Here is a 20,371-nt window from a genome sequence, read left to right on the forward strand (position 1 = left end):
CCAGCTACCACCAGTAATGAATACCACAGCAGATTAAACAGGTTTAAAAAAAAAAAGCTTTATTTGGTGTGGTTCCCAATACACTAGTAACACTATGGGTTAAATGGAAAGTGAAAATGACCTATGCTGACGGATTAAAATAGGAGAATGTCATCCGTACTCTCAATTTAAGTATAACATACTTAAAACATATCGAAGGTTAAAGGTCATGAAGACATACAAACTGCTTATGAAAAGAAATTACTGTAAGGTCAGCCGTATCTGAACAGATTTAAGGTTTACACGTGCCATCTTCCGCACTGCTTTTAGATATTCTACTGAATGAGTAGAATATAGCTCTCCCACTCAGTTGTTGCTGTTAATGATAACACTCGTGTAGTTCAGATCAGAGAAAACCAACCACCAATCAGAGGGCCGGCCCTGAACGCCCCCCCCCCCCCCCCCCCTTAAAATCAGGCTGCTTCCTGTGCGCCTCAGAGGCCCTGTAGGATCACCTGACTCAGACTGTTTGAATACTGCATTAACTGCAACGTAGCTCGGATATTGTCATCCCACCATTAAATAATATCTTTAAGGAGAAAACTGTATTTTCCAAAGTCATCGTCATTGGGTGCTATAAGATGGTCTTTTCTGGCTTTGGCAAGTTTCATCAAAAGGAATTCTCGGCGCTCCATCCATTCTTTTAGTTCCTGCTCCCCGTGCGCCAGCTTACACAGCTCGTCCTCTGTGCACGTGTCTTTGAGGAACCTATCGGGACACAAGGTCAAAAGGTCAGCTATCAATCCACGGGACTCAGCGACATACACGGTGCTTAGAGAGGAGGAATAATCACGTTAGTAAACAACATTGATGATTGGTAGATGATTTGCTCTCATGCACTACTTTTGCAGGAAGTGAACATTGCATCGATAAATTGCAGCATCCATATCCCCCCCATTTTTTGTTATGTGTATTTAGTGCCTCTACTGTGACATTACATGCTTTAATGTTCAAAAAGTTATTTATTTTTCTCATACTGCCTGTGCTGCAGCCACTCTTTTCACCCTCTGTCTGAAACCAGAGCCCAGTCTGCTCTGATTGGTTAGCTGGCCAGCTCTGTTGTGATTGGTCAACAGCTTAGAGACGTCCCGCCCTTTAGCCTATCACTGCCTACAATGTTTTGGAGCGCTAGCTAATAGAAGCGCATGTGTGACGTAGTGATGTCACTTAGTCATGAAAGTATACAAAGGACTACAAATGGAGGCATTTCGGGCAGGGGGGGGGAGTTTGTGGTAGAACTACAGGAAAGGGAAAACCCCAAAACATAATAGGGCCCCTCTATAAAGTAGGTATTCTTTATTTATACAAAAGGTACCTACGGCTGTGTATGTATGTATACAGTTATATTTTTGCTAAGCAACAGATAAAAGACATGCAGGAATCTTTCTGTAAACATAATCATCTATTTTTGTATCTAAGACAGCCCCATGCCAGATCACAGAGTTGTGTTTCTTACCTCTCACAAACTTTGAAAGTGCCGGTGGGGAAGCGATACTGCCAGCAGTTCTGATCATCCTCAGAGTTGAAAACCCGGTCTTTGTGTTTTTCTGAAGTGATGTGCTGCTGCCACTGCTTCTCACTGTTGCAGTTCTTACCACACAGCCAGCAGTGATTGCCAGCCTGCCAACACACACGGAGAAATCACATTTACACAAACAACTAATTACCGCCTGTTTGCTAATCAGTCAAAGTTATTGCTGTTTAGTGTTTAGTTTTTAAATCACTTGGCAAATAACTACAGTGAAACAAGATTCAATCAAAAATGTTGACACAGTTTAAACATTAAGGCAGTAATGCATTTGACTGAACCCGCAGATTCTGCCAAAAGAAAGGAGCACAACACGGCAGCTGTGGGTCTGTGTTTTCACAACAGGACCGTGTCAACGCTTGAGATTCAAACTAGGAAAGGAAGTTAAAGGAATACTTTACCCACCAATCAATTACTCAGCGCCATGTTAACTTAAAGTGTTAAAGACAACTTGGATTTTCTCATAGGTCCACGATGAATGAATACTCCAAAAACAGAAAAGTCTTGATGAATTGAAGTTAATGAAGATGGCCGTTCACCAAAAGGAAAGCTGTATCAAAGCCGTGTACAAACCCTGACAACTGGTGCAGTTTCAGTCGTACACTCACTAACTCCTTGAACATGACTTCTCAAAATCTTACTATGTACAACACGATGGAACTGTTTTGACTCGCACAATAACACACCAGCCGTCTTGTGAGCAGACTCGTTAAAGTATTAATTCATGTTTTTTACTAACCGGTATCAGTATGCAGTTATTCCAGTATCCTTTTGAAACGTGTTTTACAATAAAATCAAGGTAAAATGTGTTCATTTTATTGTAGTTGGATTCCAACATAGTATACTACTTAAATGTATCAAGACTTTTCAGCTTTTTTCTTTCACCATGAAGGCATGGGAGAAGAACATTTTGCTCAGTCATTTATGGTGGCTGGGGTGAGTGATTGATGGTAATTTTTTGGGGGATGAAGTATTCCTCTCTGCAACCTGACCAGTTTGTCACAATGCAGAAGAAGTGTGTGATCCATGCTGGGTTTTTAAACTCACCACTTCCTCAGCGTAGTCTGTTGGCATGTGGATCTGTTTGCCGTTCTCCCTCACAGAGTTACTGGAGGTATCGTCCCCCCAGCCGGGCTTCTGAGACTGCAGCCACTGCTCATAAAGCTGATCCATATCTGGAACTAAATGAGGGGGCGAAATAAATCATTACTTTGCTGGAAATAACATTCTACTAATTTAAAAAATCCAACAAAAGTAAGAGAGTGCGTCTCCTTGACTTTACTCACTGTTGTTTTCCTTCATGTAGGTCCAAAGGTCTCTCTCTTCTAGACTGTGAGCAAACGTGCAATTCCCGATGTACTGACACTTCTTGCCGGCTGTCACATGCATGCAAATCTAAGAAAGTTAAAAAAAAGTAACATTCGGTGACCATGGCAGGAGATTTGTTTTAATCAGAAACAAAGAACAAGCGACCGTGGAGTCGCAGAATGTCTGGCACGTACCTCAAATTGAGATGGGATGGGTTTTTTGGTTGGAAGTGGTCTAACTGTTGTCCACTTTTTCCTTTCATGTGAACTTACAAGCACCACCCGCCTGTCTTTCGCCCACCTGAGACAGAAAGACAGAATGAGTTTGTGGATTGCACATTTTCACCTATCAATGACCTCCTGTCCACACTCGATGTGTTCCAAGACGTTGTGCTACTTACGTGTGTCTGGCTTTGGCTGAGCAATACTTCTTGTTTTTGTCGGCTTCGCTTAGCTGGCCGTTTCTCCAACACTGGCCACAAACAAACATCATCTTCAGGTTGGGAGGCCCGAATCTCCTCTGTGGGAGGGAGAGCTGTTGATGGAATGTGAAGGACTGGTTAATATCTTTGTGAAGTGATATAATACAAGTATTTAGGCACAACCTAAATGAAAAGTGAATTACAGAGGCATGTCAAACCTAAGGAAAGGGCTTAATAACTTAAAATGTTTATATTTGAGCAACCATTTGACTAATGTTTAATGGACTCTACTTTTTAGAATTGATTTAAATAAGTTATTAGTGGAAAAATTGATTTGTTGAAGTCAAAGCCAAGAGGGTGTATAAAAAAAGTCTCCTCAAGTCCACTCAAACTCTCCCAGCGCAGAACCCATCCAGGGTCAGAGCCACTGTTATATGGTCAATCTAGCTCATGGCGAGCACAGTCCAACATGTTTTTGCTGGATGCAGCACAACACTTATTGATTCAAAACTGAAATTTGAAGAAACTTGTAAAGCAGTGTACAAAAAAAAGGCATGGAATAGAATATCTGTTTGAGGAAATTAATACTTCCACATTGACAAAACCATGATGCTGTTGTTTCATAGTGCTTTCATTCTATCCTTTTTAGTGGTATGGTTTGACCAGGGAACTTTGAAGAGCAGAAACCCCCACAGTCAGACAAGAGGTCTAGCAGAGTGATTGGTGAGTCCCTGTACATCAGACAGTAACAGCAGTTATCTAGGAACTAGGTTTTTAAATATAATGGAGCATGAAGAACCTTTTCTAAAAATGTTCCAGTTGCAGTGTTTCCCCACAGAATTCGATTCTATTTGTGGGGGCACCGCACCGCACCCCCCCCCCCCCCAGCAAGAAAAGCCAAAGGCCCCTTAACCTATTTGGGTGGTACACGCACGCATCCCCCCCCCCCCCCCCTCAAATAAGAAAATACATGCGAGTTCATGGCTACTGTAGACAACGTTCTTGTTGCTCTGTGTTGCGTTGTTACTGAGTGAGATCGGTGGGGTTTATATATATATATATATATATATATAAAAATATAATTTACAATTTAGCAGACGCCTTATTCCAAAGCGACTTACAATGACAGGGACATTCTCCCTGGAGTAACTGAGGGCTAAGTGCCTGGGCACACTAGTAGTAGTGTTCCAGACGGGATTTGAACTCGCAACCTTCCGATCATCAGCCCACCTCACTATCCATTAGACCACTAAAATAAAAATAAAAAATAAATATAATTTTTTTTTTTAGATCCATTTGTGGCGGACGATATTTAATTGTGTCGGCACGCCACAAATAAATCAATGTGTGGGAAACACTGAGTTGTAAGTGTCGTCACACATGGATCACAATGTCTTAACTGCAAACCGAATCTAAATGGAAAAAACCTGAAACTGCAAAGCTGATCCTCGACGACCCGTGTACTTCCACTGTGACATCGAGTGGATTAAACAATGGGGTCCTGTTCCTACATTACCGGGTTTTTTGGGTTCGTGGGCACATGTTCAGACCTGTGAAGACCTCTACCCTCAGTCTAAATGGCGCTTTTCCACTGCAGCACGTAGCACGGTTTAAGCGGGCCGGGATTGGCCAGCTTTTATTTGCTTTTCCACTAGGGGTAGTTCCGGCTCAGGGCTACTTTTTCACCTTTTTTTCTGGCCCTCCAAAATCGAGGTTCTTACTGGGCCAACAACCGGGCTGAATATGCTAAACTAGTGATGTAAACACTCTCGACTGCTGAATGGTCAGAGAGAATCGCTGGCAAGGGGGCTACAACTACAACAAAATGAACATATTTTACCGTGATTTAATTGTAATACACGTTTCAAAATGATGCCGAAGTAACAACATACTGATACCAGTCTGCAGACAAGACGAAAAACCTTTTAAAATGCGTGTTTTCTGAATGGAGATCGGATCGATCAGGCTAAGCTAACGCAGTATATGCTCCGACCGTCCACACTCACAACAGCCTACATACATAAATAAACCAGCGACTGTATTCGCCATGACAGACAGTCTGTGGTTTGTACTTGTTTCACTTTTGTCTAGTTTCTGAACAGATATGAGGAGCTGTGAGCTCTGAGTGCTAACAGCTAACGGCGGATGTTTTGGTTTTGTGGTTCGCATTGAAGATGACGTCACAGCAGTTTTACGCAGGGTCGCTCTGCCCGCCGAACAGCCGATCACCCCGCCTACACTGCGTTACTATAATAACTACCCCAGTTACTAAACTTTAATGGAAACGCAGCTTAAAGTGAGCCTGGCCTACCAAGGCCAAACTAAGCTGTGCTAAGCCGTGCTAGGTCCTGCAGTGGAAAAGCGCCATAAGAAGAAACTGTGGATATGCTGAGACAAACATTGGTTTACAGAGTGCTTCTGCTGGGCTTACCTGGGCTCCCTGCAACGAAGCCGTGGCATTCCAAAACTTCTTCGCTTCTTGGACAATACTTTCATGAGGGATACCTATGTGATGAAAAATAAAAAAGGTAAATAAATGACATTTAGAGCATATATTAGAGAAACTGTGTTCCAGGCCGTGGAGGAGTATTTCATGAAGCATCCTTACCGAGCTCGTGCTGCATCATCCAGACCTTGAGCTCGATGAGGCTGTGGGCGTAGAAGCACTCGTCCTCCCTCACGCAGCCGTAGCGGACTTCATGGCGACAGAGATCCAGCTGGCACTGAGAACTCAGCGGTCTGATCTTTGAATAACGAACTGTATTCTCCTTCAAAATGTGGACCAGGCACCTAAGAGATAAACATGGGTACAATGTCAACAGGCCTATCCCTCATATATCTGCACATAGTCTTGTGCTTTTTGGTAGAATATATTTTATTAAATCCTCTTAAATTATGTAAAGAGTGAAGTGACTTACTTATGATCTTCAAAGATGTGCTTCGTCACTGGATGAGAGCAAAGCGATGTGTCATCTTTGTTGGTTTTGCTGATTATTCTGGGTTTGTGGTCAAAGCAAACCTGCAAATTAAGACAAGCGTTTAGAACATTTTAAAAGTTTATAAAAACAGCAGATTGTAACTGGGGTTCACATCAGACCAATGGCACTTTGCTTCAAATGTACCCCCCTTTCTGTCCTATACATCTAATAACAGGCAAAAAAGTCAAGAAAAATGTATTTAAGAAAACATTGACAAATATAATATTTAGTAATGGCCTTTTTTCTCCTCACACTGGAACGATAAACAATTATGCCAACGGGCGCCATTGAAAAATAGCAGCACTGAGGAGTTAGTGTAAATTAGATCACTCTGAGGTCATACTCCTTTTTAAATTAAAATAAATGACTACTTACTCCACAGAGAAACATGAATATCCCATGATGCTCCTGTAAGATCTTGGGGACAGTCAGCCGGACGTTAGAGTTTGGCCCGTAGGGGTCGAAGAGGAGCTCTCTGGAGATAAACCCTTTCCGCTCCAGAGTCCAAACATCAATCTCTTCCTGGCAGTATGCAAATGTGCAGTGGCCAGGGTACAGGCACTCCTTTCCAACCGCCACCTCTGAAACAACACGGGGACATTGTCATGTTTTCTGTCGTCGCACACACAAGTGATGACTGGATGACAGCAAAGTGTCAAAAGTGCCAGAAACAAGTGGAGAAGCTGCTCAAAGGCTAGTACAAATCCTTAAATAATGTGAATATCCATGTGCAATTAATAAGGGAAGGTAGGGAACACATGCCCAGTATAGTAGGAAATGTAACCGTGCCAAGGGAATCTATTCATTACCACAAATCTGTATAACAAATACGCTTTTTTTTCTGGGAATATCAATGGAACTTGCAGCAACAAAAAAAAGGACAGATGGTAATATAGAGGCAAATGCAGCAATTTCAAAGCAAAGAGACAAACAAATACATGTTTATAAAAGTTACCTTTGCAAATGTAATAGGGCCCAACATATTGTGTTTTTGTGGGTCTGGGCCGAATTAGCTTCCACGTTTGGTCAGCTGTATGTTTGAGTCTGCCGAGTAAAGCGTCCTTTTTGCATTTATGCTCTTCTGTGTGTAGCGAGTAATCCAATACACCAGGACCTGTGGGAATAAATAAAGAAACATATGTGACTTGATAGTACATTACGCACCTCGAAGACACAAACCGCACACAACTGGATAAAGAGCTCCTCACCAGTTTTGACGTAGCAGATGGAGCACGCTTGTTTGAATTCATGTGTGTCAGCTAAGGGGTTCTTTGTTAAATCCACAGCAACAGGAAGACCCTTCACTTCAGGCATACCGACCGCCATTCCCATCGGGGCATCAATATTGTTCATCTGTTCGAAAAAAAAGGGGGGGAAATTGATCAAATATAAGCCTAGAGCAAGTCTTAGAATGACACAAGCTGATGATTGATAGACAAGAATTACCTGTTGAATGAATGGACTCTGAGCATAATCTGACATTTCTAAAGGAGGAAGCAAAAGATTAAATGAACAGGTTATACTCTGTGCTACTGGTGAAAAAATCAAATTCAAGCACTTTCAAAAGAGTATTATTGAGCCTTTCAAGCACCTTACAGCCGTCGAAAATTATTCTTTATCACATAAAGACAAAGCATATCTAAAAAGCACTTTTCAGTCAGTTTTTTATAAAAGGAAATGCAAATACAAATTTCCAGCAGTGTTAAAGCACTTATTCCAAAATCATAGCACGATATATTAATATTAAGATATAAGTGTTTTTAAGGATTTCTAGCAGCCGTTCAGAACCTGCATATTGATTGGCTAGAATATCTTTATTTGAACAAATATGGACCAAAGTCAGAAAGTAGTATACCTGTTTTATAGTCCGTTATGTTGAGACTATCCAGGGAGTCGAGCGGTGGGGGGAGGGCGTCAAAAGTGTCCATCCCAAAATACGTACTTGACCCCGACTTGTGATAGAGGGGGGGCAGAGTGACGGTGCAATGCTGCACGCTGCTGTGGAGGTACGGGTTGATGTGAGAGGGCATCAGGAATGGACTGGACATGGAGCTGCCCGAGGCGATACTGGTTGGCAGAGGAAGAGGCCCCTTCATGGTGGGGATAATCTGAGGGAGGGGACACACAGGAGTCACACTTCTGCTCAGACATCAACACACTGTCACAGTTCATTCATCACGCCAATTTACCATGGCTGATTCGGGGCCAGCTTGGTCCAGTAGATCATCTAGGTCGTCCCCGATGATGTCTGCGTCAAAATCATTACTCGAGTCGAGCATCGTGCAAGGTTTACTCGCTCGGCAGCCGTTAACGTACGTGGCAAGAGGGACCGACGATGGGACAGACACAGGAAGGGACACCGACACAGGAAGGGAGATGGACTCGAAGCCCGGCGGCTCAGACAGGGTAACAGATGAGATACTGGTGATGGGAGAAAGTTCATCCATTGCGGATTCATTTAGAGTTTGGTGCATTTCCACTGGAGCTTGGATTGGAGCTGGGAGCGGAGCCAGAAGACTGCTGTCCTGCGTGAGCTGAGGCACTTCTGAAACACAACGGGAAAAACAGGATGAGTGGCTTTCTCTCTTTCCCCTTTCGAAAATGATAAATATGAACTGTGTTTAATTAAACTTACCAATTTCTATATCTTCGACTGAAGACGAGTCATGGGAAAACTAAAGAAATGCAGAAGAGATTCATTTAAGAATGGATTTCTTAGAGGAGTATAGAAATATACGTTTTAGACGTAGTTATGTCTCTTACCTTGTCACATGATGCATCTTGATAATTTGTTCCTCGCAAAACATTCAAGGCAGGCTGTAAACATTGAACAAGAGAAAATGTTGGACTTTCAGTTCATTTTTAAGAAGAACAACCCTAAATGTATGTCGACATTTTATTTTGAGGGCCATATATCCGAGTCAGATTTGAATACATCTGACTAGCATGTAGAAAATGAAACGGTATCACTTCCAATTCACTTTTTAAATCACGGCAATTCATTAAAAAAAGCTTCATGGCGGTTTGCGATAGTTCCTGGGGCACGTACCTTACTCCTTACATAAGCTTTACGGATTTTCAATCCCAAAATGTTGGCAAGGTCCTGAGTCAGGTTTGTGACACTGGCATCCTGAGAAATAAGGAGAGTTGACAGTGTTTACTCAAAACACACTTTAGATAATCACTGCCTTTGATCTTCACTTATTATTTTCTGACAGGCGTTTAATTAAAAATATAGGTGGCAACTTTAATAGAAATAACATTTTGTCATATAAGCTGAAATGGTCACTATATCCTGACTAGGGGTGTAAAGATACTCCGAAGACGCTCCAGCTTTAAGATGATGTATTAAAAGTAGTATGCAATATGAAAAGGGTTATATTTAGCACATTTGTATTTTTATAAAACCTGCTTCTATGAATCAAGAGTGACACATTTTGTATGATGTAGCACACCCCTGAAGTGCTGTTGTTGATTCCCTTTAAAACGTCAGTATTTGTAACCTTCTGGAGATCTGCTGGCTGGCTCCTAATTTGTGTTTCAGGTGATCCAAGTCATCAGCCTGAAGAGCTTGGATAAAAAGCCCACGCCATACGGACTCTGTTTTTGGACACAGCCACTGTTGTGTTTGCTGCATATTTTCACACACCAATACATGACTGATTTAGACATTTGTTAAGTTTTGTTACATTTTAAATAAATATGTATTTTGGTTACAGGTAAACCTGTCTTGTCTACCATCTTGTCTAACATTTCCAAACTGATACTTTCCATATACTATACAACTCTCTTGGACTGTGGTGCAGTGTGACAAAGCGAGTGTATTTTTGAAGCAAAACAATGTATAAAAATGTAACAAATTAGGATTGCCCAACAAAACTAAAGCCTCTTAAACTTGAAATGTAATGTGGCTGCTATTTACACTGACGTTTGGCCTACATCAGTTTTACCTGAAATGTCTTAACTGAAAGTAAAGAAGCCTCAATGCAGGGCAGCACGCCACAAACATCCTGACTCTGCTGGGAGTGAGGGTCCTGCAGGGGGTCTGAAAAGCAGCTAAATTTGCCTGACTTTTGTAAAAAATGGCTGAGACAAGAAAATAAGGAAGATTTCTTTCACGTTTTGATAAATCAACATTTACCAGATGATGCGACGCCTTTACCTGAGGCACTGTGAGAGAACATTTGGCAACAGCCTCATAGGCCTCTTGATGTCTCCCGATCTCTTTCAGGGATTTAGCTTTTCTGTACAGCGCTCTGTAGTTCCCCTCGTTCAACTGGAGAGCCTTTTCACAGTCTTCTAACGCTTGGTCATACAGTCCCTATGAGGGGGGGGGGGGGAAATATATACTTAAACATTGTGAACAAAGAAAGCACTGTTTGATCATAAATTGCCTTTACGTGTTCAGTGGGTTGATGTAGGGGAGTGGTTTCCCTGAAGACAGTAAAGTGTGTTTTACTGCCGGGACAAGACGCAATGCAAAGGGACACCGACAGGAAAGAGGAAGTGAATGTAGCTCTGAAAGCATCAATAATTCTCAAATGGACCAAGTCTTAGAGGATCCCGAGTCTCAAGGGATTTTAAGATTCTTTATGTAGGTGGTTGTATGACACCGACAATTATTTTCAATAAAACAGGTCTTCACCGCCTGAGCATGAGTGACGTCAAAAATGTGTGGAAGGCCTAATCACATTATTGGCACATGTTTCATGCATTTTTGGGGCATTATTCTTGACACCCTTCTTTTGGACAAGTGCATGATCAGAATAGTGATTTTTGGATTTTGGATTTATTTGTTTTCTGGAAAATCTAGCAGAGTAAATAGTTTAATAAATCATTACTTTTCAAGTGGAACTAAACAGCATCTGTGTGCTTTTTGTCACCTAACCCCATGTGACTTCACTAATATTGATGAATCTCGTATATGGTATAATACACTTCATTGTTCATGTAGCTTTTCACATCGATTATTGTTTGATGTATTCATTAAAAAAAAAGTAATCAATTCATTATCTTCCTACCGTATTAATGCATGTATGTATTGATCCAGTTTGGCATGACAATCAAATGATTGTACACCTCATTGAACCTCAAAGCATCGCATAACTGGTTCCTGATAACATTACTTAAGACGGTATATAACAAGCTGATGCATGAACTGGTTAATACAAGCATCAGTTAAGCACAACCACATGTTTTGCTTTAAAAAAAGGGATAGTTCACCATTTGTGGAAATGATTTATAGCATGTCTAGTCATTTGAAATGACCCAGCACTCTAATTGTGTCGGAAAAAGATGCGACGCCTCAAGCACACCCGTCACAAAATTACACCCTAAGATGAATGTAAGGTGGATTCAAAGTTAAAGAATCTCTAGCCCCACCCAACTAAATCAAATATAGCCGTGTGTCCTCAGGTTAACTGTCACTGTTTAATCAGAGGTGCAGTGTCAATGGGGGGGGGAGTTTGAAAATCAAACAGGCTCCATGCGCTCTTGCCTCTACAACTTTTATAGTATTGTTCTTTGCTCTCAAGGAATACATTGAAAACTGAAAGTAATGCTGATATAAAGATCTTATGTTGATGCTAAATGCTTAAAATTGAAGTGAAACAAATGATGCATGTGGATCTTGATAAATGAGGAAATGGTGATTTTAGCATTTATATATTAAAGGTAGGGTAGGTAATTCCCTTCAGAAACACTTTTTGTTATATTCCATGGAATGCTCTTAACATCCCGATAGCAATGAATACATGAAATGCTTTGACAATAAATACATACAAATATTTCATCTGTGGAAGCCGTAGCCCTGTAAAAAGCAAGTCCAATTATCTGCCTCGGCCCGGCTAAAATAACTGGATGGCCTACCTGCCTGTCAGCCTTCCATCTGTGCACAAACTTATCTCTTGCCCTCATTGGTCATGTGCGCGTTCGTGTGTGTGATGGAGGAGGGGCTCTGTAAGACTGGAGGGGCTCTGAATGAAGGGGCAGATTTTTTTCGGTTGTGTACTTTCAAATTCTAGCGCACTCGAGCTGGTTTCTCCATTCTTACCTACCCTACCTTAAAGACGGTCACACCTGAGTTTGACAGGTCGACATTTTCGCCTTGGGAAAAAAAGTTTATGATGATTATCTTTGATGAGACATAATGAAAGAGACACTTGAACGGAAGCCAATCAAATAAAAAAACGTGTTATACACACACACACACTACAGGTTAAATTAGGTCACTTGTCAAACTGAACTGAGTATGTACACAATGTACACGACCAGCAAAACATAGAGAGGACATGTCCCAACAAATCAGTTAATGGTTAACATTTCCCTATACACCATGAGCAGTGGAACTTAGAATTTAGTAGTTTTAGAAACTGAGGACAATAAAGTGCAAAACAAGAACTCATCTTTTGAAAAGGTTGTGACATTTAAGGACATACTTCTATCTGTAAACTGGCATTTTGAGAATTTTGAGGTTGGTAGATATATCTGTATGAAGCAAATAATCAAAACATCTGCAGGGGCCTCATGCGCAGAGAGACCACAACAAGACATAAGTTGCTTGTTGTATTTACTCAGATGTTAACTGTTTGGTAGCGTCAAAAGGATTGGCTTTTTAAAGTGATTTGGGCTGAATTGAAACAGGAATCAAATGTGGTCGACTTACCGGAACAATGTTGAGGTACGCGGCAGCTCGATTTGCATACAGCTTTTCCAGTAAACTCGCTGGAACACAGATATCTTCCGAGTCCGCATACTCTGCTATACTCAAGGCTTCGGTGAACATCTCGATGGATTTTGTCCAATCCCCTTCTCTAAACACGTCGTTTCCTTCACCAAAAAGATTCCAAACGAGATCCTTTATGAACAACTGAAACATTAGAGAATCAAATCAGTACAAGTTAAACATAGTGCTGCTGGATTGATTTTCATTCATGCATCTTTACTCGCACAAAAAGACATTTGTGTGACACACTTGGTCAGTGTAACTTGAAACAAGACGGAAGCTGGAAAAACCCTGAATAAAATTTGCATAGCTTACCTCATACTGGTCTTGACTTCCAGGGAATGGAAGGGTTGATCTAAAATAAAAAGAAAGTTGTTTTTTTAACATTGACAGCTAAATGCAAACAAGTCTGTTTTTAAAAAGTCATATATAAGAAAACCACGCAAATGAATATAAGGGAATATTCAAACAATCTGCATGCTGGCACAGAACCAACTGGCAAGAATTTGATCAGCAACAGATATTAATCATTGTGGGAATTGCGTAAATGGGCAGGCGATTTGTTTAACTATAAACGGGCAATATTATTGAAAGTGTGTGTTCATAATAACATGTCATGATAAAACATCTCTCAGTAATCCCTGCGAAGGCGTTTTGTCATGCAGGTTTCTTGTTCTGCTCTTGTCTGGCATTTAAAGTTTTCTTTACTCTTTTGTGAACTGAACTATTCAAGGCTTCACACATTCACACACCAGTGAAGTTTCAGTAGGAACAGTGATGACGTGCAGTGAAGTATTTTAAGTATCACATTTGTTTCACAAAGAAAGGCCCTGCCAGATTCATCACCGCGCTGCCTGTCATAGCTCTAAAAAGCAGGGTGTTGTGGATATACTGAGAGTGCACATTTTGCATGAATAAAAAGCTCTGATCAGGGGAAACTCCCACATTATAAAATAAACTAAAAGGACAGTAATCAGCTGTCTCGCTGAACAACAATGCATGACACAGAGCTGACAAATCATTATTGCATCATGCAGTGTGTAGGGGTAGCCAGGATTATTGCAAAATAACTTGCAAACACGAAACTAGAAAGAGTTTCTATCTAGTTATCGCCTACAATGTTTCCAAGGAAGAAGGACAAGAGGACAAGTGGGCATGATAACATTAGGAGGTGTCAAACACAGGATCACAACAGTCATTACTCTCTTCATATGTATGTTATTTATCAGGGTTTGAAGTATCAGTACAATTCAGATGCACCCCCAAATTTAACAACCACAGATCCTAATGCTGACACTTACTGGATGAACTGCAGGCCTTTCTGAATCTCCTGCCAGCGAGTCCTTCTGTCCTGACACGCTCCGGACATGTTTGACTTAATATCCACTCCTCTATCGGCACCTGAAATGACAACACATATGGTTCATAACATAGTACATTAACTGGTAAAAGACATGGGCATAGACCAGCTTCAATGACAACTAAAACAAAAACACTCCCTACTTTCATAAATTACAATCAGCAGGCTGTCAGACCGGTTTAATGACAGTTCATACGCTCAGGGTTCTCAGAAACTATATTAAAGTAATTCTTCTCGCTTTCAATGTTTTTAGCTTCCGCATTAAACAATGACGACACATGTCATTCCGGAAACTGAGGAGACACATATCTTTTAGCTTTTGTAAGCGGATACCGTCAAAACTTTATATCTGAAGTTGTGGACGAAAAAGTTAGTACTTATACCAAGGGGAAACTGTTTTACACAGCAACAGTAAGCAAGGTGTCTATTATCGGACACCATTTCGATAGCACTGACTCGTATGTCAGATTTGAACGTATACTTTTTTTTAACGAATGAAAAATTGTTATAACATAAGAATAATAACATATACCTTAAGTGTCCTGAATATTATGTGTTGTGACGTATAACGCTATTGTCAATAGATTCGTCGTGTTATTACCATATTTGGGCCAGTCAAACTGTCCCGTCATAGCTAATGTTTGACATAAATGGTTGTTTTCTTAGTTGCCATTTCTTTAAAACTAGTTTATAATCAAATGAGGATGAGTGTAACAGGAAGAGGCAGAAACATGGTGTCAGAATTAGATTTAAAAGGGTGCGCCTGTCCTGTTTTTGTCAGCAAAGCTAAAACAAACTTTACTTGGGGAACATTTTTGTTTTAATAAGAGCATTCAACGCTTAACTGTTGCGTCTGTTTCAAAACGAGTTGGTGACTAGAGAGAGACTTTTTAAAGTTGCGTTTTCTGAGAAACTGGTAGGCGTCCGATAATGGGCGCATGTGCATTTAGCACACGTGTGTTACCCGCGGCCGGGAACCCGCCGAGAGTAGACTTCCAGTTAGCAATCATCATCAGCTAGCATTAGCCTCACATAGTTTAACTACTGCCAACACACAAACTACCTCCACTGAGATAAAACACAACAGAGTCTTCCGGTGCTGGAAACACACCGGCCTCACTAGCTACGTGTCGATACCCGACTACGTTTCTAGGAAGTAGACTGCACCTAACCAAGCATAACGCAGGCATGTCCAAGTTAAACTAGTTCCCCAAACAATAGCGAGCAATACATGTTAGCTCCCGCCTGAACCGTGGTAAATATCACTTTAATGATCGAACAATGTCTGCTGTACATACTTACATGAATGGTTCTTAATTCCAAACAACCCTTACGTCGGTTATCTAAAAGGAGGGAAAGGGATTTCTTGTTTTAGCTAAAATAACTTGGCTAGATGTGCTGTATCGCTGAAGGCCGCCCTTTGCTTCTTCTTCTGCTTTGATTAGAGGCAGAGTCAACACAGACTCAGAGCAGTGCTGCCCCCTAGAGACAGCGGCGGGACACAGTGACATTTCACATTGACAATCTGTAACTCTTGAGCCTAATAATAACAGCAAAGATTATATTAAAACACAATGATAAAATAATATTTTTGACTTTAAAAAATGTTTCTTTATTCTGTTGTGCATTTGAATTGTTAACAGCTGATTTGTAGTACATGTAAGTTGTTGTTTATTTGTTACATTGCTTTATTTTTAGTTTAATGTGCCTTCTAACTGACTGTGATCTAATGGGTGATTTACAAGTGTTTGGATGAGTGGATCAAATGTCTATGCACATAATGAGGCGGTTTGACACTCAGGATGACTGTTTGGTTATCTGCATACCAAAATTAGTTAGGCTTTTTCTAAGGCAATTGAACAGGAACTGTCACATCATTGAACTGGAACTGACTCATTGACTTACTGAATATGAATTTGTTTGCCCATGTAAGTGATTTTCTATTTATTTTCTATTTATGGAGTAACCTTGAGAACTAAAAAAATACTTAATGTGAAGTCTAACTTTCACAATAACTCTTCTTCCTACAAACCTTCCTCTGGCAGTGATATTCCTAATAATTTCCTTTTTGAAATAATCAAAAACATTAAAGGTGGGGTAGGTAAGTTTGAGAAACCGGCTCGAGATCGCTAGAATTTGAAAATACACAACCGGAGAAAATCTGCCACTTCCTTATAGAGCCCCTCCTCCAACACACACGAACGCGCACATGACCAATGAGGGCACGAGATAAGTTTGTGCACAGATGGAAGGCTGACAGGCAGGTAGGCCATCCAGTTATTTTAGCCGGGCCGGCTAAAATGATTGGTCGTGCTTTTTACAGTGTTACGGCTTCCACAGATGAAATTTTTTTATGGATTTTTTGTCAAAGCACTTAAGATATTCATTGCTATCGGGATGTTAAGAGCATTCCATGGAATATAACAAAAAGTGTATCTCGAGCCGGTTTCTCAAACTGACCTACCCCACCTTTAAGCCTGCATGCGGCTTTCACACCAGCACTTTTCCCTTTCTAGCTCCGAGCGAGAGCTTTTCTGGTTCAGCTCCCGTTTCCCTTTTCAGCTCCCGCTCTGTTCACACCGCCCAGAGCTGCCGCTGCTGCGTCATGACGTCACAGTTTACGTCGCTGATTTTCTCCCACAACAACAACGGGCCGGGGACTGCGTCGGGTCGATGATCGTGTTGCTTTTAATCATACGAAGCCAGATTAAATTAAATAACGACTTCTCCAACCTTATACTTTTCTCCAGAGTGCCGTGGTTCATTGTTTATTAATGTGTTTCAGCGGCATTTACCGACCGCTGCAGTGCTGGCTGCTCTTCTACGGGAGTTTATTCTCCCGTTAGCTCCGGGTTAGCTCACACGGCTCTAAAGTATTCACTGTCTGACTGTCACACAAGCAGCTGATACATATCCCCAGTTCCCCTTAAGTGAATGTGTGTCAGTCTGAATTGACGCTGTTTGGCATCACAACGCTGTTAGGAAAGTTTCTCTGGTATAACATGGGTGATGTTAGCATAGCAACCGAAGCTAAACTGACTACTTGCTAAGCCGTTTTCTACAGGCACATTTTACCGGCGTATTTTTCATTATGATTCTACTTGTGATAGTCGGACATGACAACCTGTACAGCCCATGTATTAATTCCATCCGATAGCTGCTATAATAACAAACAAAACGTCTGCCTGCTCTCCACAATGATCAATAACAGCGAACGGATGGTCAAAGTAAGGTTTCCTGCACGCCTCAACGTAAGAGACGCCGCGTCATAGCTCCGAAGCTCTTGCCTCTGGACCGACAATTTTTTGGAGCTGGAAGTGAACCGCATTCCGGAGCTATGACGCGCCGCCGCTGCGGTGTGAACAGGAAAAACCGGCGCTTTTCCAGCTCCAGCTCCGAGCAGGAGCTGGAAAAGTGCCGGTGTGAAAGGGGCATCAGACAGTGGCGACTGGTCATTAGGGGCAGGTGGGGCACAGCCCCACCTAGTGTCAGCAGAAAGTATTACAAATAATGATTACAATTTTTTTTTTTTTAAATAAAAAAAAAATATATATATATTTTAAGATCATGGTTAATCATCTGATTCGTCTGTACATTGCTGTTTTAGTCTGTGTTCTTCTAATTAGTGTCTACAGTGTGTGCCTATTGAGCTGTTTAGAGCCATGTGGGACAAAACCTGATCATGCCCCTCCCTCTCACTGTCTAAGTGAACGGTGACTGTAAAAACTACACTGCGCATGCTCAGAGTATTTTCCTATTTAATGTGTGTGGCAAAAAAATAATGACCATAGGGGCACTGAGCTGCCATCCCCACCATACGTCATCTCACATAATTCAGAGCTGATTGGCTGTAAGTACGTGTGCCGCAAAAAGTGTGGTGTGTGAAGAGGAGACGAGAGAACTGCAGTGATGCGTCCTAAAACCAGGAAGTAAGCTGCGCATGGCTTCCCTCGACAAAAAAGCAATGAGATTTCTCCATAGGATTTTAGAAAATAGCTCGAAATAAGATCTGTGGGAAACGTACCTGTTAGATAAATGCACGTTTTGTTCAGCCGGATAATATCCACATGTCTACCCTACTTTTATAATTTTTTTATCATAAATCTATCGATTAGATTTATGATAGACTTTTGAAACTACGAGAAGATAAGGAGGACTTTTACAAAAAAGTAATAGAGATTTTTGTCCAGAAGGATAGGCAAATGGACTTCATCTTCAAGTCAAGGTAAGACCGCAATTTTATTGAAAATGGGATCTTACTAAGAGAGAACAATTCAATATTTAAATGATCAAATTACATTTTTTGGGTATCCTTTTGTTGAACTGTCTGTTTAAAATTAATCGAAGCATCAGACAAAAAAAGCTTTTGAAAATAATATTATATTTTGGTTTAGGTCAAAATATAATATTTGTAAACCTGAAGATTCAGTGCCAGTGCCTCACCAGCCATGAACCTCACTGCACGTCACTGCAGAAGCTTATATAGACATCTAAGTTTTTTGTGCCCCACCACTTTTGTACATATAAAAACGCCACTGCTCTTAGATCCTGTAAATGTGGAACTGTGTATCATAAAGAGGCCAAGGACAACACAAGGAGTGATCAAATGAGTTAGCTTCACTTCCAGCGTACAGTACATTTACAATATATTATTGGGTTACTAGCTTCACTGTTAGATTTCAGCTTATCCAGTGATGGATGAATTGTTTTTCACACACTTACATTGTACCTCACAAATGTATTTATTTAAAAAAAACATACCACACACAAATTAAATCTGCTCCTCAACACACATTGTATCGTGGTTGATTACATTATTTTGTTAAGGAAGTGGACATGACAATGTATCGGCTAAACAAGGATTATTTTGCTCAGGAAAAGAATACACTACTTTCAGAACATTGTGTACCTTCAAATGTTAATTTAATTAGCAGATTCGACTATACAATGATATTGGAAATAAGAACCCTTTATTCTAATAATGTGACATGAATATTATTATTGTTATGAGGAATGTAATAAATGATGACTTCTCTTTCAATATAACATTTATTCCAAATGTATTCCAAATTCATGCACAGACTCACAGCTGTACTGGTAACAGTTTGTTCTTAACTTAACATTATAATAACAGGCTGAAACTCCCTTTGAATCAGATTATTATAGATTTTTTTGATCATTTGGTAATGTGCATCTATCTCCTTTCTCCTTTCACAAACAGGAGTATTTCACCAAAGGCCATTGGGTATGCTAATGAAGAGAAAACAAATATTGAACACCATAAATTGTCAGCATCTTTCTTTGTGTTTACTGCACATTTGAGGCTTTTGCAAGCTTTTCATTCCAATGTATTCATCTTGATGTGATCTAAACATTCAGTGGATGTTTTGAGGCGATGGATGGAGCTGAGAATATTCAGATTCACAGGTATCGAGGGATGTGTCTGCTCTCATGAAGTGCATATCATAACTGCCAGGAGGAGGCGCTTATCTCACATTGTGCAGGAGCCTGACTGAGGAGCTGAATCACTAAACACTGTGAATATGTCCCCTGTTATCCTGCTCCTCTTATGATTTAGCTGCCCTGACATTACCACATTATGAATGACAATGGAGCCCAGCACAACAGAGCTGGAAATATACTCTTAGAAAACATAATAAAAAGATGAAACCCAAAGATATGACACTATTCATGCCATTTTCAGATCAGCAATTTGTCAAATAAACAATCTCAGCGGTTGAACTCAGACACTTGGAGTGCTGCTCTGTAAATCATACTGACAATAATGATAGTGGCACTTTGTTTTATATGGAGAGAAGATCTGTTCCCCACACTGACATGTTTATTTACAAGGGAGATGGATGCAGTCTTTATGATTACAAAGGGAAAGCTATGTTATTAGAGTATGATTACCATAATCTGTAAGTCTAGAGGCATTTGTTTGGAGGAAGTGGAGTCATATAATGTGTTGCTTAAAAAGGAAAAGCAACAATTAGACCTTCAGCTAATTAAA

General features: G+C 40.7%; 1 protein-coding gene across 4 annotated transcripts; it reads right to left on the reverse strand.

The window, feature by feature from the left end:
* Window positions 1-38: 38 nt before the first annotated feature.
* zc3h7a (zinc finger CCCH-type containing 7A) lies at window positions 39-15,828 on the reverse strand. 4 transcript variants are annotated; one of them, XM_034142234.1, is made up of 23 exons: window positions 15,661-15,828; window positions 14,300-14,399; window positions 13,314-13,353; window positions 12,939-13,142; window positions 10,437-10,595; window positions 9,324-9,404; window positions 9,038-9,091; window positions 8,910-8,949; window positions 8,464-8,819; window positions 8,130-8,382; window positions 7,721-7,758; window positions 7,483-7,627; window positions 7,230-7,388; window positions 6,650-6,855; window positions 6,215-6,315; window positions 5,905-6,086; window positions 5,728-5,801; window positions 3,276-3,409; window positions 3,070-3,175; window positions 2,854-2,962; window positions 2,615-2,748; window positions 1,496-1,659; window positions 39-747 (listed from the first exon to the last, which is right to left on the reverse strand). In XM_034142234.1, the coding sequence occupies exons 2-23, from the start codon at window positions 14,365-14,367 to the stop codon at window positions 558-560; spliced, it is 2,997 nt and encodes a 998-aa protein (XP_033998125.1). In that variant the 5' UTR covers window positions 14,368-14,399; window positions 15,661-15,828; the 3' UTR covers window positions 39-557. The 4 variants fall into 4 exon arrangements, with proteins under 4 accessions (XP_033998125.1, XP_033998126.1, XP_033998127.1 ...); XM_034142235.1 differs by lacking the exon at window positions 15,661-15,828 and adding an exon at window positions 14,502-14,524; XM_034142236.1 differs by lacking the exon at window positions 10,437-10,595.
* Between the last annotated feature and the right edge of the window lie 4,543 nt (window positions 15,829-20,371).

Source organism: Trematomus bernacchii, unplaced genomic scaffold (assembly GCF_902827165.1).
Source record: "Trematomus bernacchii unplaced genomic scaffold, fTreBer1.1, whole genome shotgun sequence".
NCBI classification, from domain to species: Eukaryota; Metazoa; Chordata; class Actinopteri; order Perciformes; family Nototheniidae; genus Trematomus; species Trematomus bernacchii.

What these genes read in the sequence shown, in the direction of transcription:
- zc3h7a (XM_034142234.1), bottom strand. Translation starts at nt 14,367, where the DNA reads ATGTCCGGAGCGTGTCAGGACAGAAGGACTCGCTGGCAGGAGATTCAG. An exon ending in CTGGCCCCGAATCAGCCATG is followed by an intron (nt 8,383 to 8,463) that starts GTAAATTGGCGT and finishes CCCCTCCCTCAG; the next exon opens with ATTATCCCCACCATGAAGGG. An exon ending in CTACATGAAGGAAAACAACA is followed by an intron (nt 2,749 to 2,853) that starts GTGAGTAAAGTC and finishes CCCCTCATTTAG; the next exon opens with TTCCAGATATGGATCAGCTT.